General features: G+C 41.0%; 1 protein-coding gene across 1 annotated transcript in view; it reads left to right on the top strand.

The window, feature by feature from the left end:
* The window catches only part of SMYD3 (SET and MYND domain containing 3), a 374,780-nt gene extending 355,329 nt beyond the window's left edge, over positions 1-19,451 (top strand). The window contains exons 11-12 of the mRNA XM_026844592.1: positions 11,965-12,073; positions 18,737-19,451. Coding sequence (XP_026700393.1) covers positions 11,965-12,073; positions 18,737-18,838 — 211 coding nt within the window. The 3' untranslated portion in view covers positions 18,839-19,451. The remainder of the gene's footprint in view (positions 1-11,964; positions 12,074-18,736) is intronic.
* Positions 19,452-23,515: the final 4,064 nt, after the last annotated feature.

Below are 23,515 nucleotides of genomic sequence, written 5' to 3'. Positions count from 1 at the left end.
TGACATTAACATTGTTTTACAGCTCTTAGAAGCATGGTGTTCCCTGTGCTAGCAAAAGGTGATATAATTGTGACAGTCTATGCATCAAGTATTAAAATGGGTGGCATTGTACTGGTTTACATCAGTGGAAAGTGTCCTGAAATGTTCTGCTATCTGCAACATGCATGTTGGATTTAACCATTCGAGACAGTAGCTCACAGACTAAACTAGCTACTGATATGAGATACCATGTAAAGCATGAAATCTTGAGGATTGCTTTACTTTATATGAACTGAGATATTAATTTCATGGATCTATTTCTTGTTCAAGCAATCTTCTCTTAAATTTTTTTTACCCCCTGCCTGTTCTGCCAAGGTACAAAAGTACTCATTAATCAAGGTGTACAGCAAACACGGCTTTGCTTGAAAAATGCTTGCTTGGTGAACATACTACTTTCAATTTCAAACAGAGAGTTCAAGCATGCCTTGGTCGTTTGAAGTATTGCACACCATTTTCCATGCCGTGAAGAGGCATAGTGGTGTTACCTGAAAAAATCTCTCCTTTATATTCAGCCAGCATTTCAGGCAGCACTTTAGAGACTGGGAGAGATTATTGCTTGTGATTGTTGTTCATAAAGTTCATAGTAGGTCTCCTTTTTTTCGGTAAAGAATGCTACTTCCCCCCTCCCTTTTCTTTCCTAGGAAACTCTGGAGCAATTTACATGCCTTTTGGGTCATGCAAGAAATTTTCTAGCCAGCTGAGCAACTGGATGGAAGTTAAGCGTTCTCCAGTTCAGACAGATGGTCTTGTTTAGCTATCACATTTAAACCATGCAGCTTAACAAGGGTTTGTAGTTTTCTTCCAAACTAGTGCTAATATTTTGAACTTCTGCAGAATCTTCCCACTAAAGTCTCAAAACTCTTCACAAACATGACTGAATCTAGCCCGCATAGCAGCTCCACTGAACAGATCAGTATTCTCATCTTAAAGATGGAAAAGCAGACACATGAGAGGTAAGGGTAGATGTCTAAATGAGATATCTAACATCAGGCAATTGAGTTCCTGTTCAGACATGCTCGTAACAAGTTATGCATAAGAACCTCACTAAATTTTGCAAATGCTAATTAAGCTGTTATTCTTACTATTATTATTGACAGTAAGTACCCAAGAAGCAAGGAAAACTGAAATGAAAGCTGGTAAAGGACAGGCCTGACAAACTTTGAAAGGAGACAACACTATGGGTAAAAGCAAAAAAGTTGTAAATGAGGTGAGTCTGGAAGGCAGCTGTGTGGCCAAAAATGAGGGGATGAGCCATTTAGACATTGACAGAACAGTGAGATTAGTATCATCAGGTTCAAAAGCTGCCCAGCCAAGTCAGAAGTCTGTAGACTTTGAGCTGCTTCCGATGTCTGCTGTTGGGATGACAGTGAACCAGCATCTTGCTGATATAAAGACTGTGGGGCAAAGGAGAGATGCCTGGTCTCACTTTTTTTCCATAACCCCCATATTACTATTAGCATGAAACTGTTGGTAACACAATGCCACTGTGGAAGTTAGTGCAGATATGGAAGTGTTTACTTGGGGAACAAAAATGGCACAAGATAACACAAAGCAAAAATGACCATCTTGCTAACTGGATGCAGAGTAAATTCCTTTCTGCATTAACTTAGCTTCACTGTTAGCTATGGACAGGGTACGCTGCACTTCCAAAATAAAAGTGGTGCTCAGAGAGCATCCTCACATCAGAGCTGACACTGAAAATTGAAGTACCCATAGTACATTAGAAGGGCGAACTAGAGGGCCATCACTTTGCATATTTAGGGCAAATTGTCAAGGGAAAAAAAAAAAGTTAAAAGAATGAAAATGCTTAAAAAAAAAAACCAACCAGTGTAGATTTGCTAAAAATTTATCATGCAAGACTGGTTTTGATAAGACAATATAATCTAAATGAAGGAAAATTCCACAGATCTAAGCTTCAATGAAGAATGTAATGGAATGTTACAGAATTACTGTCTTTCTGGTTGGTCATTTACACAAAAATGATAAGATGGATAAGAAACTGGGTGAGAAAGAGGCAGGTTTGGGGAGATACCAAAAAAAAAAAAAAAAGGAAGATAACTGTGAGTCCTTTCACAGTCTTTCACCTGTTCTAAACTGGAAGCTTATCATTTGGAAATAGCAGGCAGGAAAGAAGATTTGGTGATCATAGGGTGACTGTAACATGCCAATTGATGTAGTCATGGAAGAAGAAAATATGAACCTGGACTTGGCTATCCATTTTCTTTTTGATCAAAAACTAACTGGCCCTTGAGGTACTGTGTTGATGGTTCAGCTAGTGTCTGAGTGAGATGGAACACCTTTTTATTTGTTTTGAACCTGCCAGTTGTTGGTTTTGTCTGATATATTCAGGGAATTATAAGAAACAGTGATCATTCCTCATTTGACTTTCCATACTTTTTGTGATTCTGTAGATCATCAAGTCCTTCCACAATCCTTTCTTTTGCAGGCTTGTCCTATTCTATTTATTTCCTCCCCCATTGCCTCTAACTGTTCTCTTCACCCCTGTCTATACCTTTCTGCTGAACTTTTTTGAGAAGACAGAATCAGAATTACATGCAATACCCAAGATGTAGGGGAATGATGTACTTTTACAGCACTTCTCTGTTTTCTTTTCCTAAAAATATTCTAAGATTTGTTTTGCTTTTTTGACCATAATGTTCACAGAGCTAATATTTTCACAGAAATATCCATTATAACTCCAAGATCTACTTCCCAAATTATACAGCTTACCTCAGAACCCATCACTGTATATATAAACGCTTACTAAACCACTGACCTATGTGTACAAAAACAAAACAAAACAAAACAAAACAAAACAAACAAACAAAAAAAAACCACCAAAAAACCCCACGATAACTCTCTAGTCCCCAGAAGTGGAAAATGACAGAAATCCAGCCAAAGAACATGCTGCTTTGATTCTTTCCTGACCCACAGCTGTCATGAGAAAAATTACTATGTCTCCAGATTTCAGCCATGCTGTCTGAAATTGATATTAGTAATCATCCCTCTAAAGAGAAAGTGTCATAGCACTGCACCTGACAGTTTCTCTGGAGAATTATCTGGAGATCCAGTAGAAAAGGAAACAAGGAAGTTTGATACTATTGCATAAACCAGTGATGTTGTCCATCTTTTCCATTACAACAGACTTCTGAGGTGATCTGAGATAGCGGTGAGTGGAGAGAAGACATTTTGCACTGAAGATGTGATGCCAGTACTACCAGCTGCATCCTTTCTTGCGCAGTTTGTGCTTGCACACGTACACACACACTTGCACAACCTCTCTGAAGTTTACTGACACTAATATCAATTAGATGTGTGTGTCTGACACTGGGGCACTCATCATAGCAGAGGGAATCAATTAGAGGAAAGTTCTATGCAACTCGCTTAAGAGATCTAGAGGTGTTTTTCATTTTCCTGTCACTCTCTGGTTCTGTGGCTGAAGAATAAAGATCATGCAAACCTGTAAATCTGTGATCTGCTCTGAGAAATCTGTTGTCTAAACTTGCATTGCTTGTATCTGCAGCCAATCTTGTAGTTGTATTCTCAGCTGCATGAGATGCAGAAGGTGGGCCATTTTTCTTAGCATCAACAGCCAGTCATAGGTTCACTGCTGAAGGGGAAGGTGACATCAAGGCCTTTGTCACAACTTACAGTGCCTCTAGCATACATTTTCCTTCTGTATTTTACTTCTCTTCGCACGTGTGTTTTCTTTACCTAGCTTTCCCATTCTTCCTTTCGTGTCTTTCCTACTGTTCTTCTGTTTTATAGTATTCTTCCAACATACTCGATATGCCTTTTAAAATCTTTTTATAAATACTTTGAACTAAACTATTGACCTTAATCTCTTACTCTTCTAGATATGCAAGGACTGAGACAGTCTGATCCTATCTGCAGCAACAGTCCTTCCTAACCACCTTTAGCTGTAAAGATGGTGAACTCATGACAAAAAAAAATGTGAGCTGAAAGGCCTTTTGAAGATCATTCAGGACACAGGGACAATCTATATAACATCTTTTCCTACTTCCATCCCAGACTGAGCACTCCTTCTTTCCTTAGCATCTCTTAACACCTGAAGAAGACAGAACATTTGAAGTGGACAGTTCAAACAGACAATGTCAGCACTTTAAGTGGGTGAGTTAGTCAGATCAAGAGCCAAAATGAAAATTGCAGTTTATACCACTTCGTCATTTGTTGAAGTTATCATTCAAATCTTGGCAGAGCCAACATCTGGAACAATATCCATTTTAATGTGACATAAATTATCACCATAAGGAATAGAGCAGAATGATCAGCAGCCAGAGAGAAATGATTTCTGAGATGGATAGCTAACATTTCTTGAGAATTCAGTCTATTAAAAAGTGTGATTGCTTATTTGATCACATCAGTTAAATCACTGAAACAAATAGTAGTGGAACAGTATGAGATGCAGATGTGATGAAAAATATTTTGAGCCATAATTTCACATATCTAAATCCTGAACTGTTTCCAGAGGCAGTTATTTCACTGAAATAACATGACATTTCTTGAGTGAAGACAGAATTAAAAAAAAAAATAAAATAATAATAAAAAAAATATGGCAGTCTGGCACAAAAGTTTCTAAATTAAGGTTACTGTCTCTATGTTTCATTTGCAAAATACAGCAAGCCTGTCAAGCCTATAAAACTACATTTACTTTTATTTGGACTGACAGAGCCAGACAGACAGACAAGACAGCATAGACACAAGAACTGGGCTCTGCCTGAACCAAATAACATCCTAAAGTTACAATGAGATCTAGGTTCAACTCTTAGCTTTCCCAGAGATTTTCTCTTGTAACATTGGACAAATCACTTAATTTGCCTCCATGTCTTATCTGTGCAAAACAAAGGGTGTCACGCCATGCTCTTTAGTCCTTAGTATGACGAGACTCATACATGAGTTGAGGTTGTTGGTGAAAATTTCAATAGTGGGGATACTTAGAGTTTTGCCAATACAACAATAATACAGATCGAGAGCACATGTAAATTAGTCTGCAAAAATGTACAGCCAGGACTTCCAAGTCAACTCTGATCAGAGGTGTTAGGTCTACACATCTCTACTGATACCAGGACCACCGGCTCAGAAAATGACGCTGATTTTCTGCTGTTATTTAGTTAAACCAGAAGAAAAGTCTTTTAGGTGTAATTAGTAGTTTTATATAATAGTAACAGAAAATAACTTTCCCTGCTTTAGTTTGTAAGAGCTTTTCCAGCATAAAGCTTCTACTAATAATGTCTTCTCAACACTGGCAAAGATTTTTTCTAACGCTTCAGGGAAGTGCACTAGTGGTTACCTCCAGAAAAAGCTCCCTACTAGTGCTGAGGAGCTGATCCCAAAATCCAAGTGAGAGAGGTCAAATCTGGAAGAAAATAGAAAATAGTGATGGCAGCATTAAACTGTTCACTGATGTTTTGATCATCTCCACGAGACACTGTGATGTGGAGATAAAATGGACAATAAACATTTCAGGGCAGCTGGAGTATATCAGGTCTGCCACAGGTAAAGGATTTAGTCTGCTACTCCAATAATGACACGGCTGCTGCAGAAGGTATAAGGGGAGTTGTAAGGTACTGAGCTGATCTAAATTTATCTGGTCATCCATGATAAACAGGAAGTTGTTAAGAGAACAAAAGAAAGGGAGAAACAGAGAGAAAGAGAAGCCAGAAAGAATCACAGATTAACACCATTATTATTCCAAGAAAAAACACATTATTAACATGAAAGCCAGGCCAGTATTCTCTTGGAAGGCTTTCACAGGGACCCCTAAAGATTATACACAGGTTAATATAGCTATTTCAACTAGACTTCTAATACTTGGCATGCAAAACAGAGTCACTTAGTCCAGTATCGATATCACTTTCCCACTTCCTCCAAAATAACCCTGTAACTTTGTTCCATCCCAGGCAAAACTCCTGCACAGGGCTCATGCTTATTAAAAATATATTAAATTGAGCAAATTATGTATAAAGCTTCTTAAGATTATTTTCTGTAAATAAAGCATTGTTTGTTAAGCACTATTTCAGCCTCAAATTTTGGGTTTTGAGGCAGGAATTGCTAAGTGAAATTCTCTGTAGGAGATCAGACTGAATAGCTGCAGCATCTTTGGCATTTAAGATCTGTCATGGTTAGTTTACCTGTCTTATCTTCCCAAGGCATGTGATTTCTTTGACTATTCATGAAATAACTGGTTTCTCCCTGGAAATGTTGATAGGTAACGAATGTTTTGTACTTTTTATCACAACTCATAATTTGTCCTTAAATTGGTCCTAAAATTCTTTCTCATACTTCCCATACTTAGAACCCATTGTTCATCCCAGCCAAGGAATAGAAATAATATCATGTGAATTAGATGACCAGTCTCACATCACTGAATGATGAAAAAACAAATAACTAGACCACGTAAAAATAATTCCAAGGCTGCAGTTCAGTGAACAGCTTTAATGAATGTAGTCAACTAATGAGCAGTTCTGAAATCAAGAATGAGTCAGAGAAAGAAGAGAAGGTTGAACTTTTTGGGTGTATATTTGTGGTGAACATTTCCACCAGCTGTAGTGAGTATGTTTCTGTCATGAGGCTGATGCTGTCCTCTTTACATTCTGCTCACCACCTTTTCTGAAGCCCAGGAGCCTCTTCTTAATTCCTTCTCTGATGCTGTGTCTCCTAAAACTGCTTTATGTCTTTTATGCTGTCATATTTACTTGCACTAAAAGGTACTGGAAACCAATTTACAGTTATGTATAGCATCACTTTTTACATGTCACCGTATTAAAAAGCCTTGTAACATTTCCATTTTAAACCCTTATTTCAGGTTTTATGAATCCTGCCTGCTTCTAATTACATCAGGCTGAAGAAAGCAGTGTCAATGTTAACCACACAGACTGATTTACAAAGAATGGTTAGGCATCTGTTTTAAAATATGAGGCATCAGCAAAGTCAGTGATTTTGCAGTCTCTTTTTTTAATACTAGACTTTAATTGAAGACAACACAAAAGCTCTGATTATTTACCTTGTAATGAGAGATAAGTTGAGTAGAATTATGGAACTACAGTATTAAGAAATAGAAGGAACTGGCAAAAATTTGTCAAGGATTGTCTTTTATACATTGTTCTTTACATGAGGACACAAGGGATTGCTTGGAGAGATTCAGAGCTAATATACAGAATGAAGAAAAATATTTTTTTCTTTATAAAGTATATGTTCAGTGACTGCTCTGAGGGTTAATCAAGGCAAACCTTGTGACTGAATTGCAAACAGGAACTATTGATTTCACGGTGTATTAGAAGCAGCTATTGCTTTACAAAGTATGGGCCATATCTTTGCCTAGTGAAAATTGCTATCCTCGTATTTCGTGAATGGAATACGGGAACTCTGGTACCTGGAACAGTGAAACACTGGTGAGCTACCTGGAGACTAGGAAATAGCTTTCATTTGAGGTTTTAAATAGTAAGCTAACCAGTGCCTTCTTTGCCTCACTGTTCGCCTATGAAGTCTCCCAGGCACATCCCAGAATAAGAGATAAGACAGGGATTACCTGAGATAGTGTGACCCCTACAAACCCATCAGACCCAATGGCTACCTCCAGCAAAGTCATTGGGAGAGCTGGCCAGCTTGCTCACTATTAACTCTGCAAGGTCAGGAAGATCAGGGAGTTAGCATCCAAGTTAGGACCACAGATTCACAGAATCATCTAGGTTTGAAAAGACTCTGAAGATCATCCAGTCCAACCATTAACCAAACACTGACAGTTCCCAGCTACACCATATCCCTCAGTGCTATGTCATCCCAACTCTTAAACACCTCCAGGGATGGGGACACCACCACCTCCCTGGGCAGCCCATTCCAACGCCTAACAACCCCTTCTGGAAAGAAACGCTTCCTAATATCTAGTCTAAACCTTCACTGGCGCAATTTGAGGCGCAATCTTGTCCTATTGCTTATTACTTGCTTAAAGAGACTCATCCCCATGTCTCTGCACCCTCCTTTCAGGTAGCTGTAGAGGGCAATGAGATCTCCCCTCAGCCTCCTCTTCTCCAGACTAAACACCCCCAGTTCCCTCAGCCACTCCCCGTACGACCTGTGCTCCAGACCCTGCACCAGCTCCGTTGCCCTTCTCTGGACACGCTTGAATCATTCAATGTCATTTTTGTAGTGAGGGGCCCAAAACTGAACACAGGAATCGAGGGGCGGCCTCACCAGTGCCAAGTGCAGGGGTCAGATCCCTTCCCTGTCCCTGCTGGCCACGCTATTGCTGATGTTATAGTCCAGGTGAGTAGAGAGCTAGATAGGTGAAAAATTGATTGGGGGGAATGAGTGGGGAAGTGGGAGGGAGAGGACATGGCTGTTGGATGGTACCCTTTTTCGATGCCTGTCCTGGCACTCATCCTGCTTAACATCTTTATCAGTGACCTGGAGAAGGCAACAGAAGGCACTTCTGTGGGGTTTGCAGATGACACCAAACTGCGGGGACCAGTTGATAGGCAGGAGGGCATAGTTGGAGGGACAGGCCAGCATGGATGCTGTTGGTAATAGATGAGAGCAAAGCTGTGCTGCCTTATATAAACAGAAGATGTGATACAAAATGTACAGATCTTTCTCATCCTCTTACAGTTCTCTTTTACAGCACAGCTTTACTTGTTAGTTGTTGTATTCAGTTTAATCTCTTTTTGCAAGTGAACTACTGGGCATTGACCAGTACCAAGGGCCAGGAAACATCACTCCACAGAAATATCTTTATTTCAGCTTTCAGTATGTTACTGTTCCCCTTCCTGTCCCTCGGACCCTGGTAAATCTCATAAAATCCTTTTCAGATTTAAATCCTGCTCTTCCCAAGCTGTAACACGTTTAAAGCCTGTATTTCTCTATAGTTGTCTTCGTCTCTTGTTGACAGTCTTTAGGTACCAGTTCCTGGACTGGTAAATGTCTTCCTTATTCTTAAATTTATGCACTTTGTTTTGTTCAGAGCAATGCGTGGGGATAATAAATTGGCTCGCAGGTACCTGATACTGCTTCTTAGTTCTTTCTGCCATGCCAGTTTTTCATAATACTGAATCCTAGGGATGTGTGGAAGAAGTTAGCAGCATTTTTCCCACTGACATGTCTCTCAGAAGAGCTGCAAGCTGTCTGGATTTCTTTAGTAAACACACTCAATGGATGTGCTTCCACAAAAGGTGTTCCAAAAGTTTAATAGATTTATTCCAGAATATGATAAGAAACAGTTGTTTCAAATGTCAATTTTAAGGCTTGCAAAATGTAACTATGTACATGCATAAGATCAGAGCATAAATCAGCTCAGTAAAACAGCTGTGTAAATATTTATGAGCACAGGGCATTTCGTTTCACACTTTCTCCTTCTGTGTCCTCATCTTAAATTTTCTCTTGCTTTAGTTTATATCTAGTAGTCTGGGCTGGGTATCTGACATTGCTAAATTGCTGCCTGTTTTCTCTGCTGCTGTATGTACCACAATCCTAAATCTTCATTGACTGCAAGTGAAGGTATGATCTATAGCAACAAACCTGTTTGCATGGAGGGGCAGATTCTGAATTCTGATGGACCTGCATGAAGTTTAGCAGGCACCACATTGCTGAACAAAAGCGTAGCTTGGATTTGTCTACATGAGCTGCCATCCCTGTGGTGGCTGCAGGTGAGGCAGGACCCAAGTTCCCTGTTTGTGTTGGTACTTTGGATGGGGCTGGTTATTCATGAGGGGAAGGAAAAGAAGAGTCCTTAAAAAGATGGTTGAAAGGATGACGGGTAAAGGTGTAGAATGAAGATGTGAAGAGACTGTGAGGAGCGGTGGGAAGAGAATCACAGCTGTCAGGATACAGCAGAGAGAGAGTCTAGTGGGGACTGCAAAGCTGATTTGGCATCTCGTGCAAAAAGTCTTTGCCTCCCTAGCACCTTCTTCTGTGGCCATGATCCTTGTCCCAGGCTTCCTGGCATTTTGGTGGCCCAGAGGAGACGGAATGAACTTTTTACTCCTTCCTTTACAGCAGTCACAGGTGAGGGCAGAAGTACGCAATCATACAGGCATCTTTTTTTTGCAATTTTTACAAAGTTGTTCATGTACTAACTACTCCCCTTTGTGCCATGTTAGTGCTGCAATTTCTCTTACTCCTCACTAATTCACACCAAAATATCTGACTTAGCTGTGTTTTCTCCCTATTTAACTAGTAGCAAATATCATCATGTTAATTGATATAATAAGCAAAACTAAAATCTAAAAATAAACCTACTGTTAAATTTCCAGTTTTTCTTTAATCAGATCATTCAAGTTCCTGAGTGGTCAGTTTGGACTGAGCTAAATGCTGTCGTTTTTATTCTCTCTCATCTGCTGGCTCTCCAGCCTTTTTGAACTGCAGCCCACAAGGGGTCTGAACAGGTGGTGCTTGTGGCAATTCAGGGTGGATTATTCTCATTGAGGAGCTGGTTTCTGCTGCTTCATGAGCAGCTTTGGTAGATCAAGAGCTGTTGCTCCTGAGATCGTGACAGGCATGCTTCCCATGTGTTTCTGTATGTCTTCACTGAAACTGTGTGGAATCAGAAGAAAAATGGGGTTTGGGTGTGAAAACATTTCCATGATGTTTGCACGTCTTCATTTGAGATTTGTAAGGACAGTTAGATACACAGCCCTTTAAACGATTACTTGTTTGCATTAATCGTGTTTGTAATTTCATTAGTGAAAAATAATGGAGAAAGATAACTCATTCATTTGCACGCAGATTTATGAGAACATTCCTATACATTGTACAAATTTACATCCTTTAATGTCTTGGCATGCATTTAATCATATTCATGCAGATTTAAGTTTCTGACTGCAGTGGTATCATTCATTAGCAATTCCACTGAAGTCTGATGATCATAGGTTTGGTGAAGCTTATCTGACAAATCTGTATTTTTTTAGACACCAGTGGTGTGCTTGAGGAAATAAAATGCCTTTTGATCAAATAGAATGTTTGTCTTCAGTGAGTCATGCTTAAGGCTTTTATTCTTTCATTTGTGTTGTTAGTCAAAAAATATCTAAGACTTACTTAACTTCGAGGTGTGCCCCCTTCACCTTGTGTTTCCTGCTGGTCAATTCTAGTCAAGCCATGTCCACTGCTTTCTGCAGCCCCCAGGTTGCTCTTCTGAGATGTCGTGCTCTCCACATCCAGGATATAGGACTGGCAGGATTTGGAAATATGGAGTGGCTACCATGAAAACATGGACATTTCAAGAGCATCTCGAGACGAATTAATGATTACATTGCTCTCCATCTACTTCCTAGGAATAAAGAGAGCATAGTTCTGTTTTTACTAACTCCAATGAGGTTGATGGAAAACCTCTGCTTCTGTGAAATTAATTAAGAACAGGACTGTATCCTCACACTATCAAATACCTTGTCTAGATGCACAAGCCAAGTCTGAGGTGTTTCCTTGACCGTGCAGCACCAGTTCTTTCTGCAACAGAGAGAAGCAAGCAAACCCTCAGAAATGGTGCCCTCAGTGTTACATACCTGCTTTCCCTCCGGTCCCTCCACTTCATCTTGGAGGATCCAGGACTGGCTTCCCCCTGCTGATGCTTCCTTTTAAAATTCTATCTCTCAAGAGACCTAAGATTGTGAACGAACTCTGTTTGCAACACTAAGTACAGTAAATGCTATTGTATTATCCAACAGTAGCGAATTCAATAATCCAACTCCTGTCACTTTCTAACAGAATAATGTTAAAGGCATTCCTCTGAGATGGAGAGTAATAATTTGCTAATTCCCCTCAGTATTTCATGCTTCTCAGTAGTGCAGCTAATTTTCTCTGAGTACCTTATTAACATTCACAATGACTTTGCAGTCCCACCCTAATAGCTCTCTGCAGAGGCAGTGACTGTGAAGGTGAGAGCTGACAGTGACACATTTTCCTCCTTTTTCTCTGCAGACTGTATTATCCTGGTTTCCATCCGCTGAGGGCTGTCCAGCTGATGCGAGTGGGCAAACTGCAGTACAGTCAAGGCATGTTTCCTCAAGCACTGGAGACCTTGAAACAGGTCAGTGTTGTGAATTGTTTCTTCGCTGTCCCTCACCCTCACTTCCCCCAAACCTGTCCTGTGTCGTCGTCCCCGTCGTCCCCCCCCCCCCTTTCTGCTCTGACTGTACCTTGTGCCTTTGGATATTTGTCACCACTTTTTCCATCAGTGGTGTTTCCCTAGGCTGCAGCTGAGTGTGGTGATGGGTCACTGTTGCTCAGTGTTTCAGGCACTTACTTCCTCCAGTATCAGTCACTGCTAATTAAAGTTCAATAGCTCAGATGTGCCTGGATGAAAAATTACTATTAGATCTGAAGAGATAAAAATATCTCAGTGCCTCATACTCTCCTTCTTATTGTAGCAAAGTGAATCTGGGAGCACTGAAAGAACAGGAGCAGAACTGCAGTTTCTACTCTTCTTATTCCCTATCAGAGATCTGTGATTTCAGATTGGAGAACTTTGTCTTCCATGCCTGTGTTTTATTATGAGTCACACTCAAATCAACAGGCATGCTTCTTGATCCCTCCTATTCCTATATCATTCATCATTTTTCTCTTCGATCGGGTTTTGCAGCTGGTGCTTTGCTAGTTACATTTCAGTTTTAAGCCATCCCTCTTGTACCTGAGCTGACTTCTAGATTAATTTCCTCCTACCCCGGGCTCTACTTGTCCTGTTGTTACATTGCTGTTAGTATAATCTTAAATATATTGAAGATTCCCCTTCCATGTGCAACATATCCTCAGGACTTACGCTCTCGCTTCCAGTCTCAAGCCCTCAACCACTGCTTGGGTGCTTTTCTTCCCCTGGAAGACATGCTGCCTCCAGTTCCCCTTGACTGTCCTGTAGCCAGCTCAGCCTGAAGACAGTCCATGCTCCGTGTGCTTCCCCCTCTCATTGCTCGGCCCACCTGCAGTGCCTGACACAGCCTCCTCACTGCCATCGCTGGGTGCTGCAGAAAGCCACCTGGCCCAGCTACCTGCCTGTTGCTGCTGGGCAGGAGCAGGCCCCAGTGTTGGCACAGTGATGGAGAGAGGTGCAGAAGTTGGCTGTATGTTTCCTCTGTTTAACGCCCCTGCTATGTGAAGAGCTGGTCTTGTGGCAAGGAGTTAGGAGAGCTGCCTGGGATAGAAGGGGATGAGTGTGTCTGCACTGGGAGTGGGTGGAGAAGTAGTTTCTGCTCCTGCCTGGATCCCCCTTAAAGTTAATACCAGACATGACTCTCTGGATAATTTAGTGGTTTGTACTTACATTTTCCAAACCCTGTATCTATTTGGTTTTAACATCTGATTAAATATGCAAGCTGAATAACTGATAATTTCCACATGTTGAAACAATAAATTAGTATTTAATACAATGCCAGTCTTACTAAGTCTTGGTAACTTAAACCTTCACTTGATAAATTTAATTTAAATTATGGCCAATTCTGGTCATTAAAAAGCAGATGGAAGAGTAATCAATTCTATTTTCCATGCATTATTCAGAAGTCATATATCTGTCATATGCCAGGTAATCTGCTCTGTTATTTCCCCCATAATACTTAGAATTTCCAAACATTCAGACTTTACTTTTTAGCAGGTGGAGTGAGACCCCAGTCAGAGGAGCTTCTGTTTTCATTGATACTGCTGCAATATATCAACAGGCATTCTTCTAATTGCATTTCTAATATGATACTGCATTAAATTAAACTGGAGTGAATTCCCCTAGAGACATCTGAATTCTGCTCATCAGTGAAGCTGAAAGTTGTGATGGGGCTTTTTATGTTTTTAGTAAAGAAGTTGCCTATTGCAAGACAGATTGCTACTGTATTATCCTTTGAATACTGAGCATGCCTAACACAGAAAATTTTTTTTCAAGCTGCAGTCTCCTCTTTCCCTGAAAAGGAAAGAATAAGGTGCTGCTTACCATTATGCCATACCTCAGTGCATCTCTAACTGTGGTCTCCAAGCCATCAGTGGTCCACAAGGACACAGTAAGTGCTTTACAGCTGACATGCAGAACCATTTACAATCCTGTTGTGGTTTTGCCTATTCCCTGTTCAGTCTCCCCTTTTTCCTCCACATGTGAGACAGGGAGAGACTTAACTCCCACTCTCTGAGAGCACAGCTGAGAAGAGGAAAAGCTTCTTGCCATCCTCTTTCCCCATGCAACTTGTAAGCATAGGCCACAACGCTTCCTTGAATGAGATCTGAAACTGATTCCCTTAATTTCTGTCTATGCTGGAACAAATTAGAACAGGATATAATTCCCAGTTTGTTGTGAGTAAAGGATGTGATTCCTAGTATAACTCAGATAATGTCCTAGAGTTTTATGATAACACAGTTCGGCCCTTTGTGATTAGATGTGTCAACAGAGCATGCCACATGCTCAGAGCAGAAACTCGATTACCTTCTCTGCTTCATTACTCTTCTTAATACACTCTGACACTGAATAGCACTCTGTTGGAACCCTCGTCAGACTAATTTCAGTGTGGCATTAAGGAGAAGGATGTGGAAGGTGCAGAGGAATTGAGATCTGAGTGAAATTCTCCTCACTCATATAAATCCTGTTTAATCAGGCACAGCCTCAAAGCTGCTGGGGTTTGACAGCCTCTCTGCATCAGATGCATTGTTAAGACCAGTAGGTCTTCATACACAGCTCTGCAGTCCAGCCCTTACTGCTGCTCTCCGTGCCACCTGAAAATGAATCACTATAATCACCTTACTCTTAGTGCCTATTGGGTTTAGCTCTCTGCCCTGCGCCCCCAAAGAGAGCTTAAATAATGTCGAGAGCTTTGCATTACCCATTAAAATGAAATCATCCCCTAAAAGTATATTAGACCCTGCAGAATCTAATCTGCCAGGTTTTGGAAACAGAAGTGTTTTAGAGAGGCAATACTCCTCTTCTGAAATAAAACCTGAAGGTAACCCTTGGTTATTGTACAACCAAAGTATTATTTTAAAATTTATATGCATATATATATGAAAGATGTAATGGTGGGAAGACAAACAGAATTATAGATTGGGAAAACATTTGTCAGCAAAAGACCATAGCTGGAGCCCAGTATGACAAACCTAATTTAAAGAGTCTGGAATGACTGTAAAAAGCAGCAATAACAAAAGTTGGAACAAGATGTCTTGTGAAGATAAAAGCTTCTTAACAGGGAAGCAGCACTCCTGCAGGAGCCCAGGATGGGTCTGCATCTCTGGAGCTCTCAGGAGCCCCTAGTAAGTGTATAGATTTGTCCTGAGGTGCAGTCATTAGCATAAATGTTTGTTAGGTGTCATTTGTTACCTTCAAGGCACTATAGGCTCACCCATTTGGTTGACCACAACCTGAGTGGAGCTGGACTTGGTTTGGGAGGACAAGCAGGGTGCAGAGGGGAAGGCTTGGATGCAAGGAGATGACTTCATTTGTGAGCATCATCTCCTCGAGGTGAAATGGTAAGTGCTGCATAGCGTTGTCTTGGCTGCTGCTCCATCCTCTGGGCTGCGGTGGCGTCAGTGTCTGCCCATGCCCACACACCTTCCTGAGCGGGGCAGTTGTCCCAGCCACTGTGATGGCTGGTGGGGACAGGGCTGGCAAGCAGGAGGATGCACACGTCTGACACTGACTGGCCAGTTTCCCCGTAGATGCTGCACTTGGCTGGAAGGGTGGCCCGAGCACCTTTATCCTCCCATCAGCTGATTGGCATGGCTGTCTTGCCTCATGAAGGCCTGTAGTAGGTACAATATCGTTTCCCTTACTGTAATCCCTGGTGTGGAAGCAAAAAGCACACAAACAGGTAAAATTCCTCCTAGATGTCACAGCAACACTGAAGAAATCTCCTTTTTCTAGGTGTTTGCTTCAAACACTGAATTGTTTACTAGCTATGGTTGATAGTAACTGTGACAACTTTTGGTTTTCCTATGCCTGGAAAAACACAGATACTCCCTCTGAAATGCTAGCCTTCGCTTCCTGCCATTTTGGCACGTGGCCATTTGCTTTCCTGCTTGCCCCGTGATGGAGCGGTGCCGTCCTGCATCTGCACACAGTTCCCTGCAGCTGTGGTGATGAGCATCCTGTCCCATCCCCATGCAAATCAGGCACAAATGACTGTGCTGCATTTCATTTGCATTCATGGAGCAACAGCCATACCACTAATCTAATGGGTTTTATTTTCTTCAGGGAGACAGTGTGTGGTTGATGACACTGTGGCCTGTGTTGCTGTCTTGTGATTACTATAGTTTTTCTTAATTAGATTTGTTCTTTTAGCTGAGAGGAAGGCCACACAGACCTCACGACTCTGCTCAGCCTCAACTCTGCTGGTTAGCTGTGCGATTTAGGAGAGCGGGGGACTGTTCAGACAGCCTGCGTGTTCCTGCTTCTACCCAGTAAAGCAATTTCTTGCGTTGGAGGTGAAATTATGCCGTTTCACACTGACCTTTGCAAAAACAGCTACATAACTTAATGCTAGTTTAATCTGGAGATTACAGAAGTCATTGCTATTCTAACTTCAGTGCAGCTGGTTCTGACTCGTACTGCAGTGTGTGAGACAGTACATTGCATGAAAATTATTTTCTCTCTGAGGAAACAAAAAGATAAAGACTGGGTGCATTTTATCTGCCATACTGAGGAAAGAAAGGCAATGGAAAGGAAAGGTTGGAGGTGAGAGAGAAGTCAGCAGTGGTAGCAAGATCAGGTTTGATATTAAGGATTTTTGCCTTTTAACAGAGGTGTATTTGTATGGACATCTCTGGCTGTGCATCAGGATGTCCAGGTCCATCACTGCTAGCCTGACCTCTGTCCCATAAGTGGGCTGAAGATCAATGTCAGCTGCCCCAGGACTACGACTCGGATGTATCCAAAAGCACAGCTCTTTGCACAGGTCATTCACCATAAATCCATCTGCTTTTGTGGCCAGGGCATGCAAACACTGCACACCAAGTGTGTCTGGATCCATGGCCAATTCACTTGGCCACTTTGCTCTAGGGTGATTCTGTCCCTTCCTAGTTAGCCTGGGTACAGCTACGTGTTGCTGCACTGCAACCACATGGGATCCCACCTGCAGCTATCCTGCTCTGCTGCATCCAGGGATTCCTATACCATGCAAGAGGTCATCTGTCTTCACCCCACCGTCTCTGCCAGGGAAGGACTGGCTCTTATTCTTGCTTTTTACACTAATCTTTCAATTATTATTATTATTTTTAAAAGAAGGTCTTGTACACCTTGATATTTCACACTCCACTATGTTCAAATACTTCTATGATACATTCTTTATAATATTTCCCTAATATGTTAAATTTGGAAAAACAGAACACTAAGAACAATTGAGGTAGTCTTTTCGGGGAGTATAATTATGACTTACTTCCAAATATTTTGCAAAAACATGATGAGCTTTCTATTTCTGCTAAAATAGGAATATGCAAAAATTGAGGATTTCTGATTTTATTTCACATTTCTTAAGCATTTCTAATGGTGATGAAAGCATTTCCATTGTTCTGTGTAACTGCGTATTTTACCACTAGTAGTAGGGCATTGTGGTAGCTCAGAACATATCTGACTCTTTTTAGAGCTCCTTGTACACTTTGACTGCTATTTCAGCTTGTTCTTTAAATCTTTTGCTGCCTCTTTCTTCTTTTAAAAATTATCTAAATTTGAAGCAAAAGTAAACTGTGCTAGAATTTCCGTATGCTTGCCAGTCTCTAGAATTTGGAAGTAGGCTTTCACTCATTCCACCAAATTGTATGTTTTTTATCTTTCCAATTTAAACGAGGCCCTTTCTCAGGATTTGTTTCCAAATAGATCCTTTTTCTGCAATCCAAAGCTGATTTAGCTGAATTTTGTCAGCTGACTGGATCGGGAGCCCATTGAAACACAAGTTGCATTTAGGCTTTGACAATTCCTCAGTTTGGGATGAAGAAAAATCTCTGATGTCTTTTCTTGTTCCCATGTTCTTTCTTCAGAAGTGCTGAGTCCATTTCCATCTGGTACTTCTCTCCTTGCAGAAGGAATTTAATAGAAGGAGGAAGAAGAAATGTCATATGAAAAATGGTGATCTAAACATGAGTTGGGCAAAGACCATTTCAGACATATTTGTGGCAGGGAATCAGCAACACTACTGGCAATATCAGCAAACACAAATTGGCCTAGCAATAGAAGAGGACAAGCACACAGAGAAAATAATCCTTGGGAAAAGCAGCAAAGACCCATTCCCCTGCATGCCTTTTTAGAGTGAAACTATTAATTTAGTCATTTGTTTGATGTTATGTATAGTTTCTCCTGATGCAGTTAAGGCATTTTATTCCATTGGTTAAACATTAATCCATTTTTATTTACAGGACTTTGAGGCTACTAACATCATGAACGTCACAGTTGTCTTTTAAATAATGTATCAAAACCTTGGGTGCTGTAGTTGACCAATCTTAAAATGGCCTTCATGCCTCAATGCAAAAGTATCTTCCTCTACTATTCCAAACATCCATCTGTGAAACATATTCATGACCTTTAACTCCTAAGAATAATGTGTCAGTGCCTCTTCCTTTGTCAGGGACAAATCATTATACACTTTGGAATGATTCACTCCTATTTCTACTATGCCGTGCATTCAAGCCGCCTGCTGCCAACCACTTGAGGACCAGTACTTATATCCCTGCCCCACTACAGGGACCAATGCCTTTGCATGGTCTGCACAATGACTAATGTGTCCCTTTCTGTTCACTCCTTAAGGCCTATAATATTATGAAGGTGACCCATGGGACAGATCACAGCCTGATGCAAGCCTTGATGGAAATAAAGGAACAGTGTGAGGCCATCATGAGAACACAGTGAAGATAACCTCTAGCCTGGAAAACAGATTATTCAAGGAGAAAGGAAATCAAATGCTTCCTATTGCATTGGGAAGCTTCTTGATGATTTTGGTGTCTTTTCATTAGGACCTACTTGCTTTACAAAAATGTTTGGTGTTTATTAGTTTTGCTGTATGATCTGAATTGAGTTGATGTTTGGAGGAATATCTGCAATTTTCAGAGGATTTTTGTTTCCTACCACACAGTCTAATTGACAAGACCTAATTATCAATTTACAACATGTAATTGATAATATGTATTGGGAAATGCATAGAGACCCTTCATCAGTTACAAAGTGATATAATACCATTGATATGAGCAGTCCGTTATTCATACCAGTTTATGCCAGCAATTAAGGATCTCATGTCAGTCACATTATAAGTAAAGAGAATATTTTTTTTTTCCCTTTGCCTTGCCCTTAGGTGTAGTTTCCAAAAGCCTGATCCAGTGCTCTGTGACATCAAATAAGTTTCCCAGTGTTCTAAATTAGATTTTCCTCCCTCCTAATAAATCCACAGGGCTCTGTCCCTCTTCTTCTTGCATTTCATATGTTATAATATTGAATATTAAAATGGATTGAATAAAAAATTTAATCAAAAGTGTATCTATGTGGAAATTGCTTACTCTGTTTTCTCCCCATTTTGACTGCTTCAAGATTTTCTCACTTCATACTGGTTGAAGTGCAGGGAGAGATTTGGACCTGTGAGCTCAGTGGTGTGGTTTCTAGACCCTTCTGAGCCTGTGGGGTTTGGATTTCACTTCCCCAAATAACAAAGTTCTGATGACTTCTGAATTAGGAGGTCATCCCTGGGGGGGAGAAGGATGTCTTGGAAAGCATGAGTGCCCCATTTCCCCACGCTCATCTTTCTTGAAGAGCTGCTGACTTCCATTTTTAACACAGATACAAATGTTCACAAAAACCAAATATTTGTGAGAAACATTGAAACATAAATAATTTAAGGCCTTTGAAAGTATCGCTTCAGGTGTGTCACTCCTGTCTAACAATTTATTGCTGCTACTCCAGCCATGACTGTTATTTCATTAATCCATCGTTGTTGTAAAGCCAGGCTTTTTTCACACCAGTAACTTGACACCATTAATTATTATGAGATGAGAACACATTTAAAAAGAAAATGAACACTCTGGGCGTAATTTACAGCCACAGCACATGAATGCCAACACTGAGGAAGATATCTCCTTTCAAGGCGTTTGAATTTGTTCCAGCGTATGGAGCGTTCACTTGCCCGGCAGTAATATGCAAGCAATAACCTATGAAATGCAGTGCATTTCTGGAGTACGTAAGCATGGCTTGATGCCAGAGGCCAAGTCATATCAGCCACCCAAGAAGTGCAATAATCCTCACAGAAATTCACTGCTTGGTTGGGTCTTCTTGCTATTATGAAAAGGAAATTATCTGGGGGGAAAAGGTCAGACCTTTACATTTATTGGGATTTCTGACAAAGTAATGACATCACTGATGGACAATCAGAAAATGTGCAGGGTACCCAGTCTTCAAGAGCTATTTTCTGGTTTTGAAGGGGCACATGTGTATTAGAATTTATGTGCTTTTACATAGATGATGCTTATGTTATCTCACGATTACATATCTAATACTAAGATTTGCAAATGGGAGGGACTTAAGATAAAATGATACATTAGTTTATGCAGCATATACCAGGAGACAGCCCGCCAGCTCTCGCAGACACATCTGTATGTATGAACATGCAGACACATCTGTATGTATGAACATGCAGACACATCTGTATGTATGAACTGCAGCACTGTTTTCTGGAGTTTCTGGTACAAGGAGACCTCAACAGTTCAAGCACAATAGCAGGGAAAGGTGGGCACTAAGAGCAGGGCAGAATTACCTGATGTCAGATGCGAGGCCACATTACACCAAGCTGAAGGCTCTACCTACAGTGGTATTTTCTCCCCAGCAGTGGTCTATAGCAGATACTTAGGGAAAATGTACAAGCAAAACAGTTCAATGGCTGCCTGTTGGGAAATGGAGAAAGAGCGTGCTGTGCTGGCTACAGAGCATCATGACATCAAGTGTCCTGCCACACGTGGGGGGCTCTAGGAAATTGATCCGCAGTCCAATGAGCAATGCAAGAAACCGGATTGGCCCCAGGTTGGTCTGTGGCTCAGGTTTCTGGCTCAGGGGCACGACCGTGTTGACTGCCCTGCCTGGCCACCTTCTCTGGGCTGGTATGCAGAGACTCCTAAATACAGGGGCATAATACATGCTTTATATTCATTACTGTTGATGCAAAAACTTGCATTTCTTTCAGCTTGGTCAAGGAAAGAGCCAAGTTTTCTGGTTGGTTTCAATCACTTACTGAGCAGTTTTCCTCGGAGATTCACACATACTAACACCACCAGGAGGGCTGATGATGATGCAGGGGAGGTTGTTGTGGGCAGATTTTTCTCTCCCGGTGGTCCCACTCCAGCCCATTTTCTGTGAAAAAAGCTAGCCGGTGACCGCCGAGAGATTTAGCTAAATGAGTCATTTGAAAGTGCAGTAGCAAGCAAGCATGCGAGTGAGGAAGGAACATTAGATAAGCACTCATTTCAAATCAAGTAATCTTATTTTTTCAGCTCGGACTCAAAGTAGCTGGAGTTGTCTCCGCACAGACATCATGTTTCGGTCTTCACAGATAAAATCTGTCAAATTCTTCAGGTGGTATCAGCTTGCTAAGATAAAGATTCTAAAGTCAGAAAGGCAGACTGCAGTATTGTCTGTAATGCTGGCAGGCTTGCTGCTTGCTTCCAGCAGCTCAGAGACTTTTCCAGTGCCTTTTGGAAAGCAATGGTAATTTGGGTTCACCTCAAGTTTCAGGAGCATGTTTTGAGTTACTTTTGATTTGTCCCTATCCCTTAAAGTAGTCCAGGAGAAACAATGTTAGATTGCACTTAGAGGGAGTTGAACTGCATTGTAGTTTGTGTTTGGAAGTAAAGTGGTACCAGCATAGAGGAAAAAAACATGGGTTATTATACAGTTTTGCTAAGAATAATTTATTCCAGTTGAACAAAACAAACAAACAAAAATTAGTTCCCTAAACTGTGCTGTTTCTTTAGGCATGGTATAATTCTCTGTATCCATATTCCTCAAGGTGTGCTGACCTGATGTTGGAAGTAAAAACTGTCTGAGCCCTTAGCAAACAGAACTTGCAGTGCGTAGCAGAGGTGGTAGAAAGTAAAAGAAATGCAGTGAAAGAAAAATGCAGTGAACCAATTTTTTTTTTTAATTTTGACCTCCTTGAGTCTATTGCCCTCTGTGTGGAGTCTATCATGTATGGGTTTATGCCAACAAAGCTCACCCACTACTCAGCACTTTCTCTGCTTCTCACTGTAGCCCTGTTCTCTGATGGCTAGGTTTTTAAGCTAGCTTTTTTTAGGCTTGTTATTTTTTTACATAGCACATTTATGAAATACAGAGTCTATTTCCCTGCATGGTATATTCCAAACAGTCCCTGGCCACTGCAAGGCCCTTAATGAACAAAGTTCTGTTTCGCATAGAGGTTGTGCCAATTATGAGGATTTTTTTTTTTTTTCCTGATTCAGAATTAAACCTCCCATAAGACAAGGAGAAGAAGGAATGCCTTACAGTTATGAATGTGGAGTTCTGGCTTGGCTTCCCTGCTGTACCAGGAACTGACCTTGGGCAAATCAGCCAGGGTTAGATTGATGTCCATAGCTGGATTTTGTCATTATTGATCCTTGGGAAATTTCTCCTCACTGTAAAAAAAAAAAAAAACAACAAAAACAAACAAAAAAGAAACAAAAAAAAGGAACTGGATATGACATTCTCCATATATCTGCCTCTCTACTTTCCTACTATAAAGACCTAAAGAATCTGTGTGCATTATTTGTAGGACAGCAAGAGACCTATGCACAGAAAACGTAGTTTTCAAAATACCTCTGAGTACTTTTAAGAGGAAGCTAGTTATTATTTCATAGTTGGAGGAAGAAGAGGCCCATAAAGTGACTCGACAAGCTCAAGTTCACACAGCAGCAGAACTGCAAACAGCCCCAGAGCACCGGCTGGTATCAGCAGGGTGTGGGGCAGTGTCTTCTCTCACAGAAAAAGGTGATAATGTGGGCAGCAAACTCAGTGACAGTGTTGCAGAGAGATCCCTCACTGAACAAAACAAGTTACAGAAACTACTAATTATAGGGAGAAATACTTGGCTAGCCTAGCTTTTGGGGAAGGGCAGCAAACAGCTGGTTGTGATGTTAATTTACAGACATTAATCATGTCCCGTATGAACATGTCCTGACTGGTGACAAACCTGTAGCTACATGCAGTGTCTCTGGTCCAGTCCTGACATCACTGGTTGTGGGGATGGACGGGATGGAATGGTATCATCGTACTTTCATGTTGTAATTGCAGGTGTTGCCTGAGAGTTTCTCCACAGCTTAGTTGCCACACAGGGGCAGAGTGCTGTGAGCTGGCCCTGCCTAACTTGCGCCTCCTCCACGTAGACAAAGCTGTGGTTGCCATCCACGGCACTTCAGCAAAGTCTAATGAACAGTCAAAAAATCCCAAACAAATGCTTTGGAGCATTTCAGACCAAAGTCACGTTACAGATCCTTTCTTTTCTTTTTTCTTACTTGTTTTTAATTGGCTATTTTCTCTTTCCTATCAATATATATT

Source organism: Athene cunicularia (genome assembly GCF_003259725.1).
Source record: "Athene cunicularia isolate RWA chromosome 3 unlocalized genomic scaffold, athCun1 chr3_part1, whole genome shotgun sequence".
Taxonomy (NCBI): Eukaryota; Metazoa; Chordata; class Aves; order Strigiformes; family Strigidae; genus Athene; species Athene cunicularia.
Note: the sequence above shows the minus strand (reverse complement) of the source record. Positions and strands in the feature narration are given on the sequence as shown.